This window comes from Lissotriton vulgaris, chromosome 2_1 (genome assembly GCF_964263255.1).
Source record: "Lissotriton vulgaris chromosome 2_1, aLisVul1.2, whole genome shotgun sequence".
Classification (NCBI taxonomy): Eukaryota; Metazoa; Chordata; class Amphibia; order Caudata; family Salamandridae; genus Lissotriton; species Lissotriton vulgaris.
Window position 1 is genome coordinate 65,340,531 of NC_141687.1, and position 22,519 is coordinate 65,363,049.

Sequence of the window (22,519 nt, forward strand, 5' to 3'; positions counted from 1 at the left end):
ATGGTGCCTGGCCCATAACTGCCTGGCAGACGCGCCAGATACCCTTTTATTCGACACCCTGCGCGGCACGAAGATCAACCATTGGGGACAACGCCGGATAACATTACAAATATCAAGGGATATTATGTGCCTGTTTATCAATCATTCTAAAATCCCGACCGGATATCAGGACTCAGGCCAGGTATAGAGAGGGCTAGAGGGCGGCATCTTTGAGGGCGGTATGTTAATCCCCTCCATCAAACATTTCTATGAATATCTGACATTGCAATGAGCAAATTTGCTTGGCGACCACAGTAACAGGCAGGGTGGTTGGAAGCCCCGCCCTCTTTCATCATGATTTGGGGACCTGTGACGTATGCCTAATGAAGTGGGGGCCATCTGCTCAGATTTTGTCGCCTCAAGGTCAGTTTCTGGACCTCAGGGGCCCACAGATGTTGAAACTTCTGTATAATCTCTTGTTTATTTCTGAGCTGGCTCGTGCGCTGCGCACAGAGGTCCCACGGAGGCCTCCGCTTCCCTAAACGGGGCACCCTTGAAATGGAGGTTGTGCAACGGGGGGTTCCTCATTCCAGCCTCTCATCCTTTGCGCTGTAAGAGGAGGCCGCGGACCTCAGACGGCACGAGGGGGGCGCGGGAGACGGATGGCAGCCACGCCAGGTGAGGACACGGCTTGAACGGTCAGTCTCAAAGAAGGGAGCGCGCTTCCCGCCCTGCCCTACTCCTCCCTTTCGTATTGCACGGAACTTGTTTATTCTACTCCTCCTGTTTTACTCTGTTCTCCCCATCTCTCTTTCTCTCTCGCCCTTCTCTTTCTCTCTCTCTTTCTTCTCTTTATGCTTTTCTCCTTTCATTTCCTCCCTCGCTCAATTTCTATCTCTATCTCTTTCATTCCACTCTCTCTATATCCATTTGGCAGTTTCTTCTCACTGTCTTCTCTTACTCTGTCTCTCCCTCTCCACTTTTTCCATGTCTCTCGGTTGCTCTCCTTTCCGCTCTCTTCTGTGCCCTCTGATTTCCTCCTAATTTTTCACTCCTTCTTTCATCTCACCATCTTCTGTTTATCGCCTCTCTCCCTCGCACTCCCCCTTCTCTCTCGCTTCTTTCCTTCACACTCTCTACCTTGGCTTGAACACTGCCTGGTGCACGTTTACTACTTGAAGGAGGCACCTGGTAATAGACACTAGTGAGATGTCCTCATGGGCCGGTGGGGCTGGGCAGGAGACATTCATATTAGACTGAGTGGTCTTTCCGTGGCGCGTCATAGAGCAGTAAGTGCATGTGCCTGGGCCCCTCTCTAGGACCACTGAAGGTGCGACTATCAAAGTAAAACTGTGGTCTGGAGCCACTGGACTAACTCAGCCACTCTGAGAAAGTCATAAAAGTAGCCTCCCCTATTTTTGAATAATGTTCTTGCTCATTAGCGCTGCAAAAGCTTCTCGGATTGTCTTCCAGTTCTTTTTTAATGTTTGTCTATAAGTGTTCTCCACAATACGCAAATGAACGAAACCACATCATTTAATTTAAAGAAACGTAATTGAATCTTTACATTTGATACCCAATGCACGTACTCTTTGAAATAAAACAATAATTAATCGATCCCCCCATATGATAAGACTCTGCCACTCGTCCATATAAAAAATGCATGACGTCTCAAGTTCACATTATGCCATCTGGAACCTCTGCAAACGTGCAAGTTGCAAACAGTTGCGTTTGCGATTTGCCTGGCTGCGCTACTGAACACCCGCCCGACACCCTAATCGAAGAACGGATATCGAGGGGACAATATCGAAGGGTAAATGCACATGAGGATGTTTAGATTTACTATTTCTATCTCCACATCTGCGTGACTTGACGACATATGTTCGTACCAAATACTTATATATACACGTGGACTTCTGCATAGAACATCCTCACTTACCGGTCGATATCTTTTTTCGATTTTTTCTCCTCTATTTCTGCCCTACCGATATTTTGGGTTCGACATTCAGGGGGTACTTCCTTTATCATGTCTCTGGAGCTCGTTGGGGACAATTATAGAAAATGCACAGCGAAAAATTCAGAAGTGACGTGACCTATGACTCGGTAATGCTGTTGTCCGGTGTGATATCACGATAGGCCATTAGGGAGGAGGTCAAGCAGTCGTGAATATCATCAGAACTCCATGATGGCGTCACTGGACCGTAGCACATCCATAATAAACATTTCAGTTATATGCAGTACAGTGCTTAATTTGTAGAAGGTTAAGTGCCGGTGCCCATAGCTTAAATCAGAAGCCCGCAGCAGGCACCGGTGCACATAATACCAAGGCTGCATCCTATGGAATCCACCTCAGGCCTCGTTGACTGTCTTCCTGACACTCCAGGGTTGGATTGGGATTGAAAATCGGCCCGGGCACGCAAAAAAAACCAAAAAAACCGGCCCACATTTGCATAATGCCTTTCCTCAAATCACTACTTATAAAACAACTTCAGGAGGGGAGAGGGGAGGTAAAAGTTAGGCCACTTCTACTCAGCCCCCCCCCCCCCAGTATGTGCACACATTAATGGTCTGGCCAGCGAGACAAAGGGAGTGATACCTCTGCCTGTTGCTAAACGGCGGTAATGAGCGCCCATCAGGGTTTTCCCGTCTTTCTCTTTCTTTCTCAGTTGTGCGTTTTCCCTCTCTTCCTCTCGGGAAATGTTGGATGAGGAAAAATAAATGAAAGTCCTAAAAAATGAGTGCCGGTGGCTGCCACCGGCTCAAATTAAGCACTGAAAAAAATCCAGGCTTCCCATCTATTATTCGCTAGAAAGTTACGTTTAAAACTGTGCTTACCAAGGGACCAAACGTTTTACCAAAGGACTCATGGGCGGGCACGTTTTGAGGTTGACCAGGGTTTGAGTTCACAGACTATGGTCTGTCCTGTTGCGGTCTGCTCTGATCACCTGCTCAGATGTGTTACGGTGCCTTGGTGCTGGTGAATGCGTCCTTTCTCTCTGCCCTCTATAGGGCAGGCGCTGGGCACACGTCTGCTTGGGGTGGCATGGGCAAGGGGCAGTGGCACAAAGCTCACCCAAGCACAGAGCCGACTCTTCACCGGGTTTAAATAGTTCCAGCGCCTCCGCGCAATAGGGTACTAAATAGATAACTGCAATAAACCGCACCGACACTGCAAGGTAGCACACAGCAGCAGTGGTACGATAATGCATGTGTACAGCACCTACAGGATCCTTCTTGGCGCTCTGAAGTGCTTAGTCACCTAACGAAGAAAGACTAGACCATGTGTGTTTTGCAGGTTAAGTGGCTTGTAAGAGAGCTTTTGAGCAGTTTATAGAATTTAAGGTGATCTTTTTGACCTTAGGCAAGAGACAGCCTATTCCAAGCCTTCAAGGGCGGCACTGGGACGGTCTGGCCACCTCGACTTACGCTTTTTAAAGTACAGAGTCCACAAAGGAACGAATTTGAGAGTTCAGGGATCTGTGTAACCACCCGAACGGGTCACTCTTCAATATGGGATCTTTATAAAGCCTGATGAAATAGTGAGTGGTCTGAAAACAACCAGTCTTTTGACAGGGAGTCATTGAAGGGTCGCCAGTGCTGGGGATACGTGCCCCTCCCCCCCCCCCCACACCCTTAAGTGCATGAGCTCCTGAGCCGCTGCATGCTGTCATTTCTGGAGCCTTAACAGCAAGCCCTCAGGGAAGTGAAGAAATACCCTGCAAGCATAATCTCACCCCAATATCACCAGCACCAGGAACCCCTGCACCCTGTGCTGGAAAGAGAGACACAGGGAAATCTGAGCAAACCTTTTAAGATGGAAGAACCCCGCTACAACCACCCTTGCACCCGAGTTTTAAACTTAAATGCGTTTACCTAATCTGCCTCAATCTCTCTTGCAAAAGCTATATTATCTGATCGCATCTTATCCTCAGGCACCCCTTGATTGTGGGGGTCACTTCACAATCAGCTCGGCCAGGTACGGCCGCTGATGGCCGCCTGCAAGGCCCTCTAAACCGGCTTCTTTAAGTTAGCCTTCCAGGAGCTGAAATTCATTCAGAGACTTGGCACTCTTTCATTTTGTTTAGTCCTTCATTGTTCTTTCTTTGTCTTTCGAAAATTCTTGACTAATTTTGGTTTTGCTTTTATTTTAAAGATTTTGGTATTCCTTTTATTTCATTATTTATTTTACAATGTTACATCAAATTATGTATGGCAACCCTCTGGCATTTGTTTAAGCTTCATCATATAGACCCCACCCCCTCTACAGTCCTAGTATAGTTTTCTCTTCCTATTAATATTAAAGGGTGCTGGGAAAGACATCTGTGTTTGCATCACCAGGAAATGAAACTAGATTCGCGCAGGCCTCAGCACATTTCAGACTGTACCAGAGACCACAAGGGATATTTTAATCTGGTGCTGCTCATGGCAGCTCACCAAAGTGAATCCTGCATCCTGGCTTCCAACAGCTGGATTGCTTCAGAACAGGGCTTGAGTCACTTTTTTGGTAATTATTTTGTCCTGCAGGATTCATATTAAGGCAGTAGGGGCAACCTTTACATCCCTTTCAAGGCGAGGCGAACACGCCCACATGTCACTGGCAGCCTTCGGATGGCCCAATGATGTATTCACCAATAACACTGGTCCAAGAACAGGATTATGGTTTTAGAATTACCCTGGTCCAAGAATAAGAGTATGGTATTAGAATCACACTGGTCCAAAAATAAGAGTAAGGTCTTAGAATTACACTGGTCCAAGAATAAGAGTAAGGTCTTAGAATTACACTGGTCCAAGAACAGGATTATGGTTTTAGAATTACACTGGTCCAAGAACAGGATTATGGTTTTAGAATTACCCTGGTCCAAGAATAAGAGTATGGTATTAGAATCACACTGGTCCAAAAATAAGAGTAAGGTCTTAGAATTACACTGGTCCAAGAATAAGAGTAAGGTATTAGAATTACACTGGTCCAAGAACAGGATTATGGTTTTAGAATTACACTGGTCCAAGAACAGGATTATGGTTTTAGAATTACCCTGGTCCAAGAATAAGAGTATGGTATTAGAATCACACTGGTCCAAGAATAAGAGTATGGTCTTAGAATTACACTGGTCCAAGAATAAGAGTATGGTTTTAGAATTACCCTGGTCCAAGAATAAGAGTATGGTTTTAGAATTACCCTGGTCCAAGAATAAGAGTATGGTTTTAGAATTACCCTGGTCCAAGAATAAGAGTATGGTTTTAGAATTACCCTGGTCCAAGAATAAGAGTATGGTTTTAGAATTACCCTGGTCCAAGAATAAGAGTATGGTATTAGAATCACACTGGTCCAAGAATAAGAGTATGGTCTTAGAATTACACTGGTCTAAGAATAAAGAGTATAGTCTCAGAATTCCACTGGTTTGAGGGTTAGAGTAGGCTCTCTCAGAATAACACTGATCTAAGAGTGAGAGTATGCTCTCCCAGAATAACACTGGTCTGAGAATAAGAGTATGCCCTCAGAATAACTCTTATCCATGGATAGGTGTGTATGGTCTCAGAATAGCACTGGTTTAAGAGTAAGATTGTGGTCTAACTGTAACAATGGTCTAAGAGTAATAGTATGGTCTCAGAATACACTGATCTAAGAATAGGAATATGGTCTCAGAATAACACTGGTCTAAGTATAAGAGTATGGTCTCAGAATAACACTGGTCTAAGTATAAGGTATGATCTCAGACTAACACTGGCCTAAGAATAGGAGATTTGTCCCAGAATAACATGGATCACCTCAGGGTCTTGGGAAGAGGTACAATGGTAACAAGAGTAAGCAATGGTGACGAGTAAGACTTCAGGAGCAATGATTTTACTTTTGAAGTGATTCATCATCATGAAAAATAGTTTATAAAGCTCCTGATCAATAGTTGTTTTAAGCCTGAATAAGTAGTTTCATTACTTCATTCTAGGACCAATTGTTCATCTTCGGGATTTTGGAACTGGCCCCTCCAAACATTTTGAATTAAATGTGGCTTAGCTGTTGTCCCCTTAATAACAGGATCTTTACACAAATTCAGACAGGTAAATTGACACAGTTGGTATACCTTTTGATAAGACAATGATCAGACAATTTTAATTTCATGAAAGACTCCATTTGTTTGCCAATGAAAATTGTTCAACGTCAGTGGCGGAAAGTGGGGTGGGGAGACAGGCAGGGGGTGGGGTGGAGGGGTGAGGTGGAGTGGTTGGGGTGGGGATAGTGTGGAGGGGTTACAGGGAAGAGAAAATAATTGTCCTAAAAACATACCTTTTGGGCAGCCTCAGACGCTGAATGCCGCCACGGAGCTCTCCCAGCAGCCTCTGGGAAGGCAGAGGCTGCTCAGCCAATCCTGGGAGAGTAATTGGTCTGCCGCTGAGACACTGCTGTGTAGCCTGTGGCTTTTTCTCAACCCAGCTGTGAACACAGCTGGGTTGGAGAAATAGAAGTGCTCATGTATGTTTGTCCGTCCTAGGACGGCCAGCCAAACATACATGCGCACTTCTAAGTGCCCACCACATGCCAGTCATGGCCCGGTCCCACCCTGCATTAATATCAGAGCCAGTGACAGAAAAATAAAAGTGATATTGTTTCATATCATTTTATTTTTCTGTTACTGGCTCTGACAAGTGAGGCTGTGCTCCTCCGCCATTACGGAGGAGCCACCCCTGTTCAATGTCATGAGTAATACAAGGTTGCATGGTGAGAGTTCTTTAGTGACCATAACCATTCTGATTCAGTGGTACGAACTGTCAGTTTGATTCTCAATATAATTAAATATGGAAAATGTCAGTACATCAGTGCAGAACCAAGAAGCTAGGTTCTATATATTTCTTGCCACGAGTTGTTTCACCATAGTTTACTGAAATGTGTGCAAAACATTTCCGTGAATATATTGTTCTGCAAACATTTTTGCTAGAGAATTTTCTGATCAATGTGATTGTTAGTGTTTTTTTCCTCTCAAAACCAACTTTTTTCAAACATAATTAAGTTATAGAGGAAACATTTGCAACTTTTCACACAGTGCGAATGATGAAAGCTTCAAAGGAATAAGAAATGAGGGTCAAGATTTCCACATTTTCTCAGGTACTTAAGAGCTCTGCCTTTTCACTATTGGCAGGTAGAGGTAGCTTTTTCAGCAAAGTTATTTGAAAATTCTGCATCTTCGTAACTTTTCTCACTTTTCCTCTTGTACATGAGAACTTTTTTTTTCTTTTACAGAGTTTTATATAGCGCGAACTAGACCCGAATCGGGTTTCAGAGCGCTTTACATAGCACCAGTTGCATTACATGAGGACACATTCATTTTATTGTTAGGCTGCAGGGAAATTAAGTGATTTGCCCAGAATCACAGGATGTTCAGCATCATTGCAGAGATTCGAACCCAGTTCCCCAGATTCGAGGCCGACCGGCCTAGCCGTTAGGCTAACTCCTCTTCCCACAGCGACAATTTATGTCACACATTTCCTTATTTAACATTAACAAAGAAGCTTCGCATAAGATATGCATCGCAGTAACACTGCTGTGAGCTGCTGCTGGGCCACCAATAGTTTACTTGCAGAGTATAATTTTGCAACCATTTTCTAAAAAGCTTTGTGGAAGTTAACCTTGGAGGTAAATATTCAGCCTGCATTCATTTTCCAGTCTGGCTAGGTTCAATGAGAGGGAAACTGAGCTAGATATACAAACAACTAAGGGGCATATTATCAAGAACAGCGTTAAAATTATCGCCGCAGGAAACTGCCGCTAAATCGGCGATAATGGGCTTGATAATATGCCCTTGAGAATTCCAATAGAAGCCCAGGTTCACACCAAAACATGGGCTTCTATTGGAATGCCCAAGGGCATATTATCAAGCACATTATCGCCGCTTTAGCGGCAGTTTCCTGCCGCTAAAGCGGCGATAATTTTAACGCGGTTTCTTGATAATATGTCCCTAAATTCACCTTGATCCTTCACAACCTATGGGAACAGCAAAATGAGAAAACGCCATAAATCACCTCTAGAGAAGATTTTTTTTTTTTACTTTATTTTTATTTTATTTTTATTTTGAGAGTTTTTTATAGCGCGAACAAGATCTTTGCAGATATCAGAGCGCTTTACAACAAGGGGTAGGAGAAACAAGAGAGCAAATAACAAGCTTTTGAGCGAGGGATAGTTGAAGGTAGTAAATGAGTAGCAAAATAGGGTAGATACAAGAGGGAGCATAAACAATCGGTTAAACCAATAATACAAATAAACAGTCTGAAAAACGAATATTACAAGTAGTCAGGAGCCTCAAAAAGTTCCAAAGTTAGGTACATGTTCAGGTGAATTTAGCCATGAGGATAGCTTTCACTTCTTTCTTAAAGAATGTAGTGGAGGTGATAAGTCTTGTTTCTGGAGGGAGTGAATTCCAGATCCTGGGTGCCATTCCTGAGAAGGAGCGCTTATATGTTTTTTCCTTCCGGAATCTGCGAGGTTTCAGAAGGAGATTATTTGTGCTTCTTGTGTTTCTTGAGCCACCAGAAATTGTCAGCTTCTGAGTGAGGTAACCGGGTGTTCTGTGGTGTATAGCTCTTTGAGTCATGCACACAATTTTCAGCTGTATTCTGGCTTCAAAAGGCAGCCAGTTCAAGGATTTTAGGTCAGGGTAAATATGAGAGTGTTTTTTAGATCCAGTGATAAGTCTCGCTGCAGCGTTCAAAGAGGCTCTCAGGGGGGCAGTTTGTAAAGATGAGGCGGAGGCAGGAGATTGTAGTTTGGGATTTATTCAGGAGAAGAGAGCCGTCCAGCTTGAGGGGAAGACACAGCAGCTGCAACTGCCAAACAGGGAACACTCGGGAGGAATCCTCAGTGGATGACATCACCAGATAGAGTGATGAAATGATAACAATGCAGATCACCACACACCTCCCCCCTTTTTAAAGAGAGAAAAAAAAACAGTCCTGAAAACACAGTAAAATAACAATGAAAAGCAAATCAGATGTAATCATGAAATTAAACAGTCCTGAAAACACAGTAAAATAACAATGAAAAGCAAATCAGATGTAATCATGAAATTAAACAGTCCTGAAAACACAGTAAAATAACAATGAAAAGCAAATCAGATATAACCATGAAGTTTCTTAGGCCTGTTCTTGAGCTTTTCCTTAAACCATTACCAACGTTTACATTTGAACTTTTCTTTAAGCCATTACCAACATTGACATTGGATGAAGGAGCAGTTGCAAGGGAAGGATCTTTAGCAACACGAGAAGTGCTCCACCAATTGCCATTTGACAATTTGACAGCATTCTTGCGAACTTCCACAACTTGTTGAGAATCAAGAAATTTTGAAAAACCTTTCTTAACCGTGACAGGATTCTTAATTCTGACCCAATCGCCAGCATGAATACTGTGAAAAGACTTCTTACCTAATTCCACATTGCAAGGCAGTGAACTGGAAGATTTTTTATTAGCGCATTCCCACACCTCTTCCAAGCCATAGCCCCGGTGGAAACTTTTGACCATCCAAAAGGGGAAAGCCTGGGAGCAAGCTTTCCTTCCTCTCATCAGTTCAAAAGGAGAGAAGCCCGTGGCAACATGGGGGGAAATCCGATAAGACCATATAAGATCTTTTACAGCTTGGAAGATACAGTTATTTGACCTGAAAGCAGCTTGCACGCACTCAACAATAACCCTATTAAACCTCTCGGTTTTACCATTGCTCTGGGGATGATACAACGGAGTTCTGGTATGTTTAATACAGCAATTATTAAGAAAAACACCCATTTCCTTAGAAATGAATTGTACCCCGTTGACAGTGAGAATTTCTTCCGGACAACCCTCCCTCAGGAAGATTTTGCTTAAACAATCAATGACACTCTTAGAGTTGGGAACATTGATAGGTTCAACTTCGACCCACCTAGAAAGGTGATCAACAAGAACCAGGAAGTATTTGGAATTGTTGGGAAGAACATGAAATGGACCTAGAAAGTCCAGACCAATTTTTTGCCAAGCTCTAACAGGTGGGGGAACAACGGAATCACAAACACCTTCTAATATAAGAACTTTGTCACTGATGTTGCAACGTGTACAAAGTTTGATGGCTTCCACAATTTGATTGTCCATTTTTGGCCACCAAAAATTCGATCTGACATTTCTCTTGGTAATAGTGGCTCCTAGATGTCCAGAATGGGCATCAGCAATAATTTTCTCTCGGTAAACAGAAGGGGGAATGAATTTATCACCCCTAACAATGTTGCCATTTTCCAAAGAAAGTTCTGAGTTAATTTTCCAATAGATTTGAAGTTCGGGAGAAAGAGATTTTTCTTTGGGCCAACCTTTTTGTATGAAAGAAGTTACATCCTTGAGAACAGCATCATTTTCAACTGCTTTGATCCAATCACTTTCAGCGAAAGAAATTGAATTTTGGGAAATATTGGCCACAAAACACTCCTCAATCTCAGTTTCCCAATCATTTTCATCAGGTTCTTGTATGGGTAATCTGGACAAACAGTCTGCCCGTTTGTTTTTACCACCAGGGATGTGGACAGCTTTGAAGTTGAATTCTAATAATTTGGTGGAAAGTCTAGCCAACCGTGCAGTAGTGCGATTGATATTTCTGCCTGACAAAATGTTGACAAGAGGTCGATGGTCAGTTTGAAGAATGAACGGTCTGCCCCATAGGTAAGATTTGAATTTCTCAACACTCCAAGCGCAAGCTAGCAGTTCTTTCTCTATAACCGAATATTTCCTTTCAACAGGACGGATAGTCCTGGAGGCAAATCCCACAGTAAATTCCTTACCGTGAGCCAATTGTGAGAGAACAGCTCCTAAGCCATATTCACAAGCATCGACAGTGACTACAGTTTCTCTATTGCCATTAAAAGGTTGAAGAGCAGGAGCATTAGTGATGTACTCTTTAATGAGCTGAAAGCCTTTTTCACACTCATCAGACCAGCTGAAGGTGGCACCTTTTTTAAATAAAAGTCTAAAGCATTCAGTGGTCTTGGCATAGTCTCTCATGAATTTCGAATAAAACTCACAAAGACCAAGAAAGGACAAAAGTTGTTCTTTGTTAGAAGGGGCAGGAGCTTCAATGATGCTTTTGACCAGACCTGATCTGGGCTTGATGCCACTCTCAGAAATGTTGTGACCCAGATATTCTACCTCTCTGGTTTTGAAAACACACTTACTCTTCTGTAGAGTTACACCTCTTTGTTCTAGAATGTTAAAGACTCGGTCAATAACTTTGTCATGCTCGCTCTCAGTTTGGGTATATATAAGAATATCATCTTGAAAAACGACTACGTTAGAGAGTTCCTCAAACATTTCGGACATGATACGCTGGAAAACAGCGGCGGCAGAGGCCAACCCAAAAGGAAGGCGACGAAATTGGAATACACCATCTGGTGTTACAAAAGCGGTGAGGTGTCATGAGAGAGGATGCAATTCAACCAGGTAGAAGATCCTACCTTTGCTATTAAATCCTCAATACGAGGAAGGGGAAAGCCATCGACCCAAATAGCCTCATTAAGACTGCGTAAATCCACACACATCCTAAGGTCACCAGACCTTTTCCTAGCAAGTACAATGGGAGAAAGCCATAATGTTGATTCTACTTTTTCAATAATTTCTTGTTCGCATAGTGATTTAAGATGTTTGGACAAATCCTCTCTAATACTGAGTGGGACATTTCTGAGTTTGTGTTCGACCGGGGTAATGCAATCTTTGACTTTGATAAAATGCTGGAAATTAGTGATCTTACCCAGGCGATCTTCAAAGATTTTTTCATATTTGCGCTCCCACAATTCGCCATTCAGAATGTTGCATACAGGGACAGAAAAAGAAGAAGTAGAACAAGGAAGATTGCACCCTTCAATAAATACAGGGTTGGGTAAACCAGGTTTAATAGTAATACCAAATTCTGCCTGATGTATGAGACCAAGGACATTGATGCCTCGCTTGGCAACATAAACCTTCCCTTTAATAAATTTGCCAAAGATGGAAATTTCAGCCCAGAAATAACCTAAAAGATTGATTTTGCTTCCTTCAAAAGCCACAGTGAGAACATCAGGGGGAAGTAAATACTTATCTTGCCAGAAATGAGAATATTTGTCGAGGGAAACAATAGTGATGCAAGCACCGGTGTCTACAAGTAATTGGACGTGATGTTTTTCAATGATAGTGTCAACTTTCAGGATCAAACTGCCAAACAGGGAACACTCGGGAGGAATCCTCAGTGGATGACATCACCAGATAGAGTGATGAAATGATAACAATGCAGATCACCACACAGTTGTAGAAAGGGGGAGTCCGCAGAGGGCGACGCTACCGTAGTCTAAGCGCGGCATGACTAGGGCTTGTACTGCAGTTTGGAGGTCCTTGGCTGGGAGGAAGGGTTTAAGTTTCCTCAAAGTATTGATTTGGAAGTTCGCCCCCTTAATTGCCTTGCTGATATGCCGTTGCATGTTGAGATTGGTGTCAAGTGTTATGCCTAAAGATTTCTCTGAGTCCACAATGGTAGGTTGGACATTGAGTGCAGTAAGGTGCTTAAGCCAAGTTTGAGAGGGGGAGCTTTTCGCGGGAGGTGAGATCAGAAGGAACTCAGTTTTCAGAGCATTGAGTTTGAGGTGATTAACGGCAAGCCATGATTGTGTGTTTCTGAGCGTTGAGTTCAGGAGTTTGATGTCTTTGGGGAATTGTAATTTCAGGTATAGTTGGGTGTCGTCTGCGTACATGTGAAAGTGTACATTAGATGCTTGTAACAAGGTGGTAACAAACTTTGCACACGCTATACCAGCAACATTGACCGCTTTTCTTATTTTAATAAATTCCCAGCAGACAACCACAAAGCCAGTCTTAGTAATGACTTAATCAGTCATTATAAGATTATGGCGAATACACATTTCACAGACCATATTTGGTGAGAATCTTACTGTAATTTGGCATTAATAGAAGGAAAAAAGTAGTTCAAATCATCTTGACCCTTTCCTCGGCACTCCCTTCCATTGTATTTTGCCCCTCTATTTGCTCAAGGATGCTGATATTCTCAAGAGGTGGGAAACGTTTTTATTTTTCGAGCTCAGTTAAGCAAAGTGCACATCTTACAGGCTTTTCAAATGAATGTGCTGTGTCAATATGTGACTGGTGGCAAAGGTGTGACCCACAAAAGGTTTTACTCATTTTCTGTTTTACCAATATATTTTTTTGTTGATATGTTTTCCCCTTTTTCTCTTTACACATTTTGTGAAGTTGATGAGGGTTGCTAAGCCTTTAAAGAACAGACGCCATGAGGTTGGCAGAGACACAAATAGCTTTTCCCATGTATATAGTATTGAACAGCATTCATAATACACATTTTAAGAAGAGTGGCATTTTCTTTTTTTAAAAAATGTTCCTTGTTTTTTACGGATGCAAAAATGCAATTTGTCTACTATAGTCTTACTGCCCCTCACCCTGATGCTCCAGAACTCTTCCTGAAAACGGTACTGTGTTTTAATCTCTTGTAATGTTTTTTAGCTTTTATTTTATGTGCTATGGTGAAAGAGTGCCATAAAAAGTGAAAGGATTGCGGTCTGGTGAGCTCTTTGGGCAACTTTCGGGAAGTTCTAATTTTATTTTGAGTCACAAAGCTAGAAATGAAGAAGAGGGCATCTCTGATTGATGACTCGTGTGACCACAATAAAAAATAACAGTGATTCTTTCTCAGAGTAATAAACCGTGTCAGAATAAAGTATTGCAAAGCTCCAGGCAGTGTTTAAATTTGAGGGAGGACTGATGTGGGCTTGTGAAAAACGTTTCCGCGACACACAGGGCCACATGTACAAAGCCTTTTTGTGGTTGCAAATGGCTCGATTCTTTACAAACGCAAAAAAGCGTTTTCAAAAGTACAAAGCCCTAAATTGCGATTTGGTAACCTATTACTGATTTGCAAATTGGTGTTTGAAAAGGGAGTGTTTAGGGTGTCCCTTCCAAATACTGATTCGCATTGGTATGTACAAATGTTTTACGACCAAAATGCGGTTACAAATTATTTCCACTTTACACCAACTCAAACTTTGTGGTAAGCCATACGCAAATTGGAAGGGGTCCTAAGAGAATGGAAACACATATATTTTGTCTCTAGGACCACATGCTACTCCTAAAAAATGGAACTTAAATGTTTCATTTTTTTCTTTTTAGAGGCATCCCGTTTTTTCTTTAGGGAAAACAGGCTAACTTAAATATATATATATATTCCCTTGTTTAAAAGCAATTCCAGACACGGTGGTCAGCTGACCCCCAGCATCCCACCATCCCTGTGATTTTTGCGATTCCCAATGGGTCGCAAACTGAGACCTACCTCATTATTATTCATGAGGTTGGTCTATTTGTGACCCACTGGGAAACACTTAGGGGCACATTAGGATTGCGGGCGGACTTTGTCCGCCCGCAACCCTAACGGAGAACGGGACCGGCCGCCATAAGGGCGGGGGTCCCGTAGATGGAATTAGGATGTGCCCGCCACAGAGGCGGGCACATCCTACATGTTTATCATTGTGGCGGGCGGTGCACTCTGCACCGCCCGCCACAATGATAAACATTTCAGCACGCATTTGCATATGCAAAGCGGCAGGCACTGCACGGTGCCTGCCGCTTTGCATATGCAAATATGGGGGGGGGTACCATAGGTACCCCCCATGTGCACCCCCAACACTGGCATCATCTGGGGACCCCGCAGGGGGGCCCCGCTGCAATCACCGCCTGCCTTTCCGTGGCGGCATTGCCGCCGCGGAAAGGCCCCTGAATTTAGCCATCATAATATGGCTGGCGGTGTCCATTGGACACCGCCACCATATTGTTCTATCACTGCCGCGGTCGCAGGGCGACCGCGGCGGTAAAGCGGCGGACGGTCTTTCCGTCCGCCGCTGTCCCCTCCGCCATCCTAATCTGGCGGGGGGGAATCAGGACATGCATGTCGGGCGGATTGCCTCCTCCAGGCCGGCGGTGGCCACCGCCAGCCTGGCGGAGGCAATCCGCCCGACATCATAATGGGCCCCTTAAAGTGTAAAACACATTTTTGCACATTAGTGTTTGCGTCCGCCAAATAGCAAATCGCAAAAATGTGCTTTTTGGCAACTGAAAACACTACGCTTCATAAATTTGGCCCTAGAAGACCAGAGTTCTGTGCCCGGCTTTCCTTTTCTTATGATGGTGTAATCTTTGGCAATCAATATTTCCCGGTCGCTCTCACTACCCTTCTCCCTCTCCCAGCCTGTCAGTTGGAAAACCACCATTTAAAAAGGCAAATCTGCAGTTTGATCCTCGACACACACCTGTCCAGCACAACATATACACACAAAGTCAGCCCTTTAAATGGCAGTACTCTTTGAATCCCTGCAGCCGACCACAAACTTCTATTCTTCTAAAGCCAAAAACGTGGGTGCTAGTGAGGGGCTAGTAATTAATGCCTAGTTGAAAGTGTCTTAAAATGTTGTGTTCTGTGCTTTGCATGGTCATTACTAGTGTCGTTATTCACACTCCTCTAAAACACCTTACATCTAATGGGTGTTCTGCACATGTTGTTTTCCTTTCCTGCTTTGACCTTAAAATAGGTGCACCGTATGTTTCAGTAATGTCTAGTCTCTAGATATTCTCTAGCATATTTTAATCACTTTTACATAGAAATTGTTTATCTTCATTTAGAACATGAGATCTTTTATATCCAAGTGTCTCTCTTGGTGCACTTGTGAACTGGGATAGAGTAGAGGCAGGGTGCATCCTGGGAACAGTGTGACAGCCCCTCCCACCCCCCACTGGGACCCCTCACTCCGACCCCCAGTGCAGTCATGAATATTGTCATCAATTACAGCATTCGAGCATCACTCTTTTCTTCCTTTGATCATTACCCACCTCTGTCAGTGAATTTGAAGAGGATTTACAGGGAAGAAGGTGTAACTGCTGTCTGTAGGGGCCCTGGCAGGGCCAATGTCCAGGCTTTTTTCCCTGCACTGCCCTGCACGCTTAAAGCCCAGGAGGGGTAGGTGGCTGGTAGTAATAGGGGTGGCCTGACCCCCTGGAGTTTAGTAGCTCTTAATTCGCCAATTAGTCCCAATACGATTGGATGTGTAAGACTACAAGCAAAAGAATAGAAAGGTGTGATTTATGAGGGTATATGAAGTATATTACAATTCAGTATCACATCATAACACTCTTCGGGCCAGATGCACAAAGCACTTTTCTGGTTGCAACCGGCCCGATTCACATATACAATGAATTGTAAGGGCATTCTTTGAAATACCAAGCGGGTATGAAAATCTGAGTGTATCCAGTCTTCCTGGACTGAAGGATCACACTTTACCTAAACAATGCTGTGATCTGCTTTCTTAGACTTTTCAGTTGTCAAAAAATGATTTTTAGTCCTAGTGTATGCTTCACTTTTTAAATGTGCCTGGACGAGCATGTCGGGGGACGTGGCGCTGTGTTTGCCACTGTGCGGTTACCGGGCAAAGGGGAAATGGAGAATTGACCAAGAGCTTCACGGAAGGCCTCTGTGAGATGGAACTTCTCCACCTTGGGCACGTGGCACAGTCAGTTCAGGGTGTCGAAAGGTTTTACGTGTTTGTCTGAGTCATGCATGCGCTGGTGGGCGGGTGAGGGGAGAAGCGTACACAATGTCCTCTCAGTCCAACTTATTCCAAGCATAAGGTATGGGCTGTCACTAAAAATGATGTGATGTAATCCCTGTGGTTGTATTTTTACTAAATGAAAAATCCAGCGTTAAGCCATTGGTTTTAAAACTAAGGCACTCTAATGAGAAGAGACTTGAACTCTTGAAGATCTGCCACCAGTTTTCAATTTTCTTTAAATTTAGGAGTGATAAATTTGAGATCCCTGGGTGATCTGATAAAACCATTTGGAATGCTTATATGTATGCAAGAATGTGAATAAGTTTGTTTATAGACCACACCCCACATCTGGTTTAGAAGCAGCAGAGCTCCGAAGAGCACCGGAGCGGGACAGCCCATGGAGGAATAATTCTCATTTGGGTGCATTAGTACAGAATGTGGGTAGAGTGGAGCCCACCAGGAGGGGTGTGGCTAGAGGTACTAGGCGGTAAATCAGTGTGGACCAATAGCAGCATCTTCAAGAGATGGCCTTTAGTTCCTTTCTGTAGAAAAGAGGTGGCAAGCTTGAGGTGGCAAGGAAGGCACTGATAATCCTCAATAGACCTGGATCAGTGTCACTGTGATGGACTGAGGTCACACTCCCTCAGGCGTCATCTCATCCCAAACTGAGCACTCAGCAGGCAGCCCTCATAAGTCAGAAGATGCTCTAATAGCAAACCCCTGTAGACAACGCAGCTCCGGTCCTTGAACCCGGTGCACTGGTTACTTGTCATTCTCTGGGTCATCTTGGGAGGAGCACCTCTTTCAAACCTGGCAGGGTCTGCCTTACTAACACCGGTAAGTGACTCTAGTCCAACTTGTGTCCTCAAGTCTTTCTTGGTCATGGCCATTGATTTTGGAGTGGGATTCCTTTCTAGATCATTAAATAAAATTAACATCCTTCATTATGTGGGATCTGAAGCAGGCGGAATGTTTGTTTATATCTTATCTAGGGCTCCCGGTTTTATGGTATTTATTTTTTGATATTTCCATCTGTATTTATCCATATTTCTTTTTTGTCAACGTTATCTGTATTTATCCATATTTATTATGAGTTTTGTGAAAGAAATAACGTTGAAGCTGGTATATTTCGGCATTTGTTTAACCAATAAATATGCAGTCATGCTTGAATGCCTGCCACGTTTCGGTGACATGAACACCTGCAAAAGATAAATCAATGCACTTAAATAAAAAAAATGCACCTTTCAGCACCAGCCTTGTGCACAGCTACTGCTGTTTAAGCCTCTTTACTAAAATTCCTTTCTTTTTTCACCCCATTCCTATAAAACACAGTTATTGGCTTGGCAGTCATGGGAGAGTGTATTTAGAATCACCCAAAAAGCACACCAATTTACGTTTTTATCCACATTTAAAAATAAATACAGACAAGAAAATAAATGGATTTCTGTCTGTATTTATCTGTAAAAATCAGTAAAACTGGAAAACAGGAAGCCTTAATCTTATTGTACTGTTTATCTGTACTGCATTTAGTATCTGCATAAACCCCATTTCTAAGCACGTATAGATTTTGCCAACAGGGCAGTTAAAGTACAGGAGGATAACATTTTTCCTGGATCATGCAAGACAGTGGGACAAGAACTCAGGTGTCCAATCCATCTATTGGCATTTAAGGTTTAAATCATACAAGGTTGCTTATTGGAAAATTTGACCTGTTCCTTGTATACATTTGAGGGGAATTTACTAAAATGTGGCGCAATACAGCACAGCAACCAATGTTAGTGCGCTACATTCCATCCAATGGTGAGAGGAAAAACAGCTCCATATCTACGAAGATATGGCACTACTTTTCCTGGACCATTTAAGGCTGCAAAGTGTCAGCACACAAACAATTGCCCCATAGTGCAAGGGTGTGTGTGTTCTGTCAAGCATAGGTTTTATAATGGAAGGGTAGCTTTCCAGCTCAAAAACTATACATTAATACTTTTCACACTCTTTTGTGCAGCATATATGCAAGGCATGAAATGTATGGGAAAATGAATACATTTATCAATGTGATGCCTGACTCGTGGAGGCATAACATTTTGGTGCAAAGTCTCATCTACCTATGTTAGTACATAGGAATTTACGTCAAAGCCCAGGGGCTGTTGCGTGGAAACTTCTATGTTCCATGCATAGAAAGCCCCCTTCATGCAAAGTAGCGCATAAAGCTACTTTGCCTTACTTTAGGCAACTTTCCAAATCAGGATTTGCATTGGGTAGTAAATCACAAAAAAAACATTTTTCGTTGGGTTTGCGTCATTTTTGTGATACAAACCTGCTGCAAAGTGTTGGTACATTTTCTCCTGTGTGTATGGACTGAAAAATTCTGCACAGTTTTTATGTGAATTTTGCAAGGTTTGCTTTTTAGAAAGTTGCCAAGTGTGCACAAAAGTTTGCCCAAAAAACTAAATTGGGTTTTACATATCTTTTGTCTAATGTAAACCTACCATCATATTTTTTTTATATATGTGTTTTAAAACTTCATTAAGGGGCATATTTGTCAAAGTAATCATGCATCACAGCAAGCCACTTGGGAAGGGGAGGGCATATGCTGCTTTAGCATTATATGGCCCATTCCTTTCTTTTCACTGCACTGGCTCACAATGTGCTGCCTGGCGCCAATGCAGACACCATTGCACTATGATGCAAGAGTGCCTGCTTTGTAAGCAGGATTGTTTTTGTGCAAAAAGGGATGCCTTCCTGCACAAAAACAATCCACGGAGTCATTGTCCTCTTCCTATGTGTGCTTCAGAATGAGGAAATATGAGGAGAAATAAAGATGTTTCTCCTTGTTACGCCTCCCCTGGGGATGCACTGCATTTTGACGCATTCCCAGGTGTACCAGTTATGGTAAATATAGGAATGCCCCAAAATCCATGGGTGAACGCGATAGAACACCCACACAACGCCCATGGAATGCCTTCCCACGGCAGAGTACCGCAGCGCCCATGGATCACTTTCCCAGGGCAGAGCAATTCAATGCAGTGAATTGTGCTGGTTTGCATTACTCTAGATTCATCAAGCCACTCAGATGACCTTGCATGGCTCGATAAATCTACCTTAAGGGTTGCGTCTCTCTTGTGCCCATTGCATGGGGCAAGGGTGACACAGCTCTTTGATACATATGCCACAAAGTTTATAAAACTCACAAAGTTTGTTATTTCTTTTGAAAAACATCTTGAAGTAAGGAGTAGGCAAAGCATGAAAAAGTCATTAACCCTCAATAAGAGACTCGATTAATTGAAAAATTCACCCATCGTAATTCAATTGAAAGTAGTGGGTAATATGTCAAGTGGGATTTCTACTAGTTACAGATATTACTATTACCAACTAAATTACACTCCTTGTGATGAAAGGTTGAATGGCCCCACTAGCATCTGAACCTTGGACATTCAGGTCCATGTTCGTCAATACAGTGCGTCATCTTTTCAGCCAGATGCTCAGTAGATGGCACTAGCATGGAGGCATTTGTCCTCAATCCCAAGGCTTCCAGGAGCATCATTCTAGATACCGGCTTAATATATTTCTCTCACAGGCCTTTTACCCAGTTAGACGGCAAATGCTTTCCCTTCCTCTTCCTGCTCTGGTTAATTATGCCTCCTTGTCCTCCTCAACCACAGCAGGCAATCTGGAAACTGGGAACACATAAACACTGCCTAGAAAGGAGGCATCACAATCAGGCACCAGCCATCATACCTGGGCTTTGAAGGGAGGTGAGGACAGCAGACTGTAGAAAATGACTCTACATCAAAATGATGCTGTAGTTTATCTATGGTCTTGTCGCATAGATGTGTAGAATGGGAACAAATGTTTTTCAATGAGACAACTGCTGTAAACTGGTGCTCACTCTGTGTCCCTTGTATTTTTTCAGGAAGCCAACACAAGATCCCCAAAATGTCGCTGATCTTCGATGCTTCAGATTTCGAGGACCTGTTTAATGCAAGTGACTACAACACGATCATCCCAAGCTCAGACACGGCTCCCTGCAGTGATCCCTGGCACCTAAGCAGGAAATTGGTGGTCGTTGTTTATTGGCTGGTTTTCTTCCTCAGCCTGGTGGGAAACTCTCTTGTGGTCTTTGTGATCGGCTATAACCGCCAGAAGCGGTCGTCCACGGATGTTTACCTCTTGCACTTGGCCATTGCAGATCTGTTGTTTGCCATCACTCTGCCTTTCTGGGCGGTCTATAGAGCAACAGAGTGGGTGTTTGGGACCGCCATGTGCAAGGCTATCTCTGGGCTGCAAGAGGTCAACTTCTACAGTGGGATCCTTCTTCTGGCGTGCATCAGTATCGATCGATATCTTGCCATTGTTCGCGCCACTGAGGCAGCCATGCAGAAGAGGCACCTGGTCAAATTTATCTGCCTGGGGATCTGGATAGTCTCCTTCTTGTTGTCTGTGCCTCTTCTCATCTTCCGCACAGATTTTAAAACTCCAAGGAATGGCTTGGTCTGTTACGAGAATCTGGGCTCTGATGACACTGACCGATGGAGGATCATACTACGGATCAGCCGCCATATCTTTGGGTTCTTCCTCCCTCTGCTCGTCATGCTCTTCTGCTACGGTTCTACTATTAAAACGCTTTGCCAGACCAAGAGCAACCAGAAAATCAGAGCCATGAAGGTCATCTTCGCGGTGGTCTTGGCCTTCCTCTTCTGTTGGCTGCCCTACAACCTCACTTTCTTCATTGACTCCCTTATGCGGAGCCGCATAATTGTCGAAACATGCGAGAGGAGGTCTCAGGTTGAGACTGCCATATCTGTGACGGAGATGTTTGGCTTCATGCACAGTTGTATCAACCCCATTCTCTATGCCTTCATTGGCCAGAAGTTTAGGAACAGCTTTCTCAGGATTTTGGCAAACCGCGGCATGCTCAGCAAGACATTCTTGTCTAGGTATGGTCGCAGTTCATCCAACATGTCCACCTCTGGACTCACCAGCACCACAATGTAGCTGCAAAATGGGGTCTAATACGCTGGAGGTTATGAACACAGCTTGATGAGACATGTCAGTGTGACCACTGTAATATATTAGAGTCGACAAGCACTCGATGCCGCATATCAGTTAACGATCGCACTGAATATCAATTCAAATGTTCTACAGTGCCTGGTTTCAGGGCCCCTACTTTCCAAAGATATCTATGTCACTGTGGTATTTTCTTTCACTCATGGACTATGATTTGAAATTGCCCAAAAAATAATGGACCATTACTTAGAATGTACCTATATTTGAAATGGTTGGTGGCAAAGACATTCCCCTGTGATGTACAAAAGAAGACATTCTTCCTGCCAATGCACTGCAATGTAAATGTATATATGTAAAAAAAATTAAAAAAAGGTTTCCTTAAAAAATATACATGTCTAACCATTAATGCCATAAAAAATTCAAACTAGGATACAATGACATAACAATGAAAAATGGAGCCGTGAGAAATCATTAAAGGTATCACTTATAGTTTGGCAAGCTGCAGTGAGTCTGGACGGTGGAACCAGCATCCCTGCTTCCCAGCAGTGGCCGGCCACTAACTTGAAATATGCCCACCCTTCCAGATGACCTTTGTCTCATAAGTAATTTCCACCTTCATAGGAAGAGCTCCTTTGAGGGAGAAAAAAACATAAACATATGGCTGACCCAGCATGCTGTGATGATATGACATACATGTGAACCCTTTTGTAATTTACAAAGAAAGACCACTTAAAGGGGATGGAAAAAACACTAACCAATATCCAGGGGCGTAGCTTGGCCACTGAGATTGGGGGATGGGAGCTTCAGACTTTCTGACAACCGGGCTGGCATATAATGTTTAAATACATTATAGGACAAGCAAAGTACATGAAAGGGGCCTATGGGGCAATGGAAAAGGAGAGGAATGTGGATTAATAGGGGCACTATGAGAGAAAACACAATATTTTGTTAA

The 22,519-nt window shown here is 43.3% G+C and overlaps 1 protein-coding gene across 2 annotated transcripts; it reads left to right on the top strand.

Annotated features, from left to right (window-relative positions):
• Positions 1–577: 577 nt before the first annotated feature.
• CXCR2 (C-X-C motif chemokine receptor 2) lies at positions 578–21,937 on the top strand. 2 transcript variants are annotated; one of them, XM_086954478.1, is made up of 2 exons: positions 578–657; positions 20,474–21,937. In XM_086954478.1, exons 1-2 carry the CDS (start codon positions 642–644, stop codon positions 21,553–21,555), a joined length of 1,098 nt encoding a protein of 365 aa, XP_086810604.1. In that variant the 5' UTR covers positions 578–641; the 3' UTR covers positions 21,556–21,937. The 2 variants fall into 2 exon arrangements, with proteins under 2 accessions (XP_086810604.1, XP_086810605.1); XM_086954479.1 differs by having other exon boundaries at positions 601–677; positions 20,474–21,921.
• Positions 21,938–22,519: the final 582 nt, after the last annotated feature.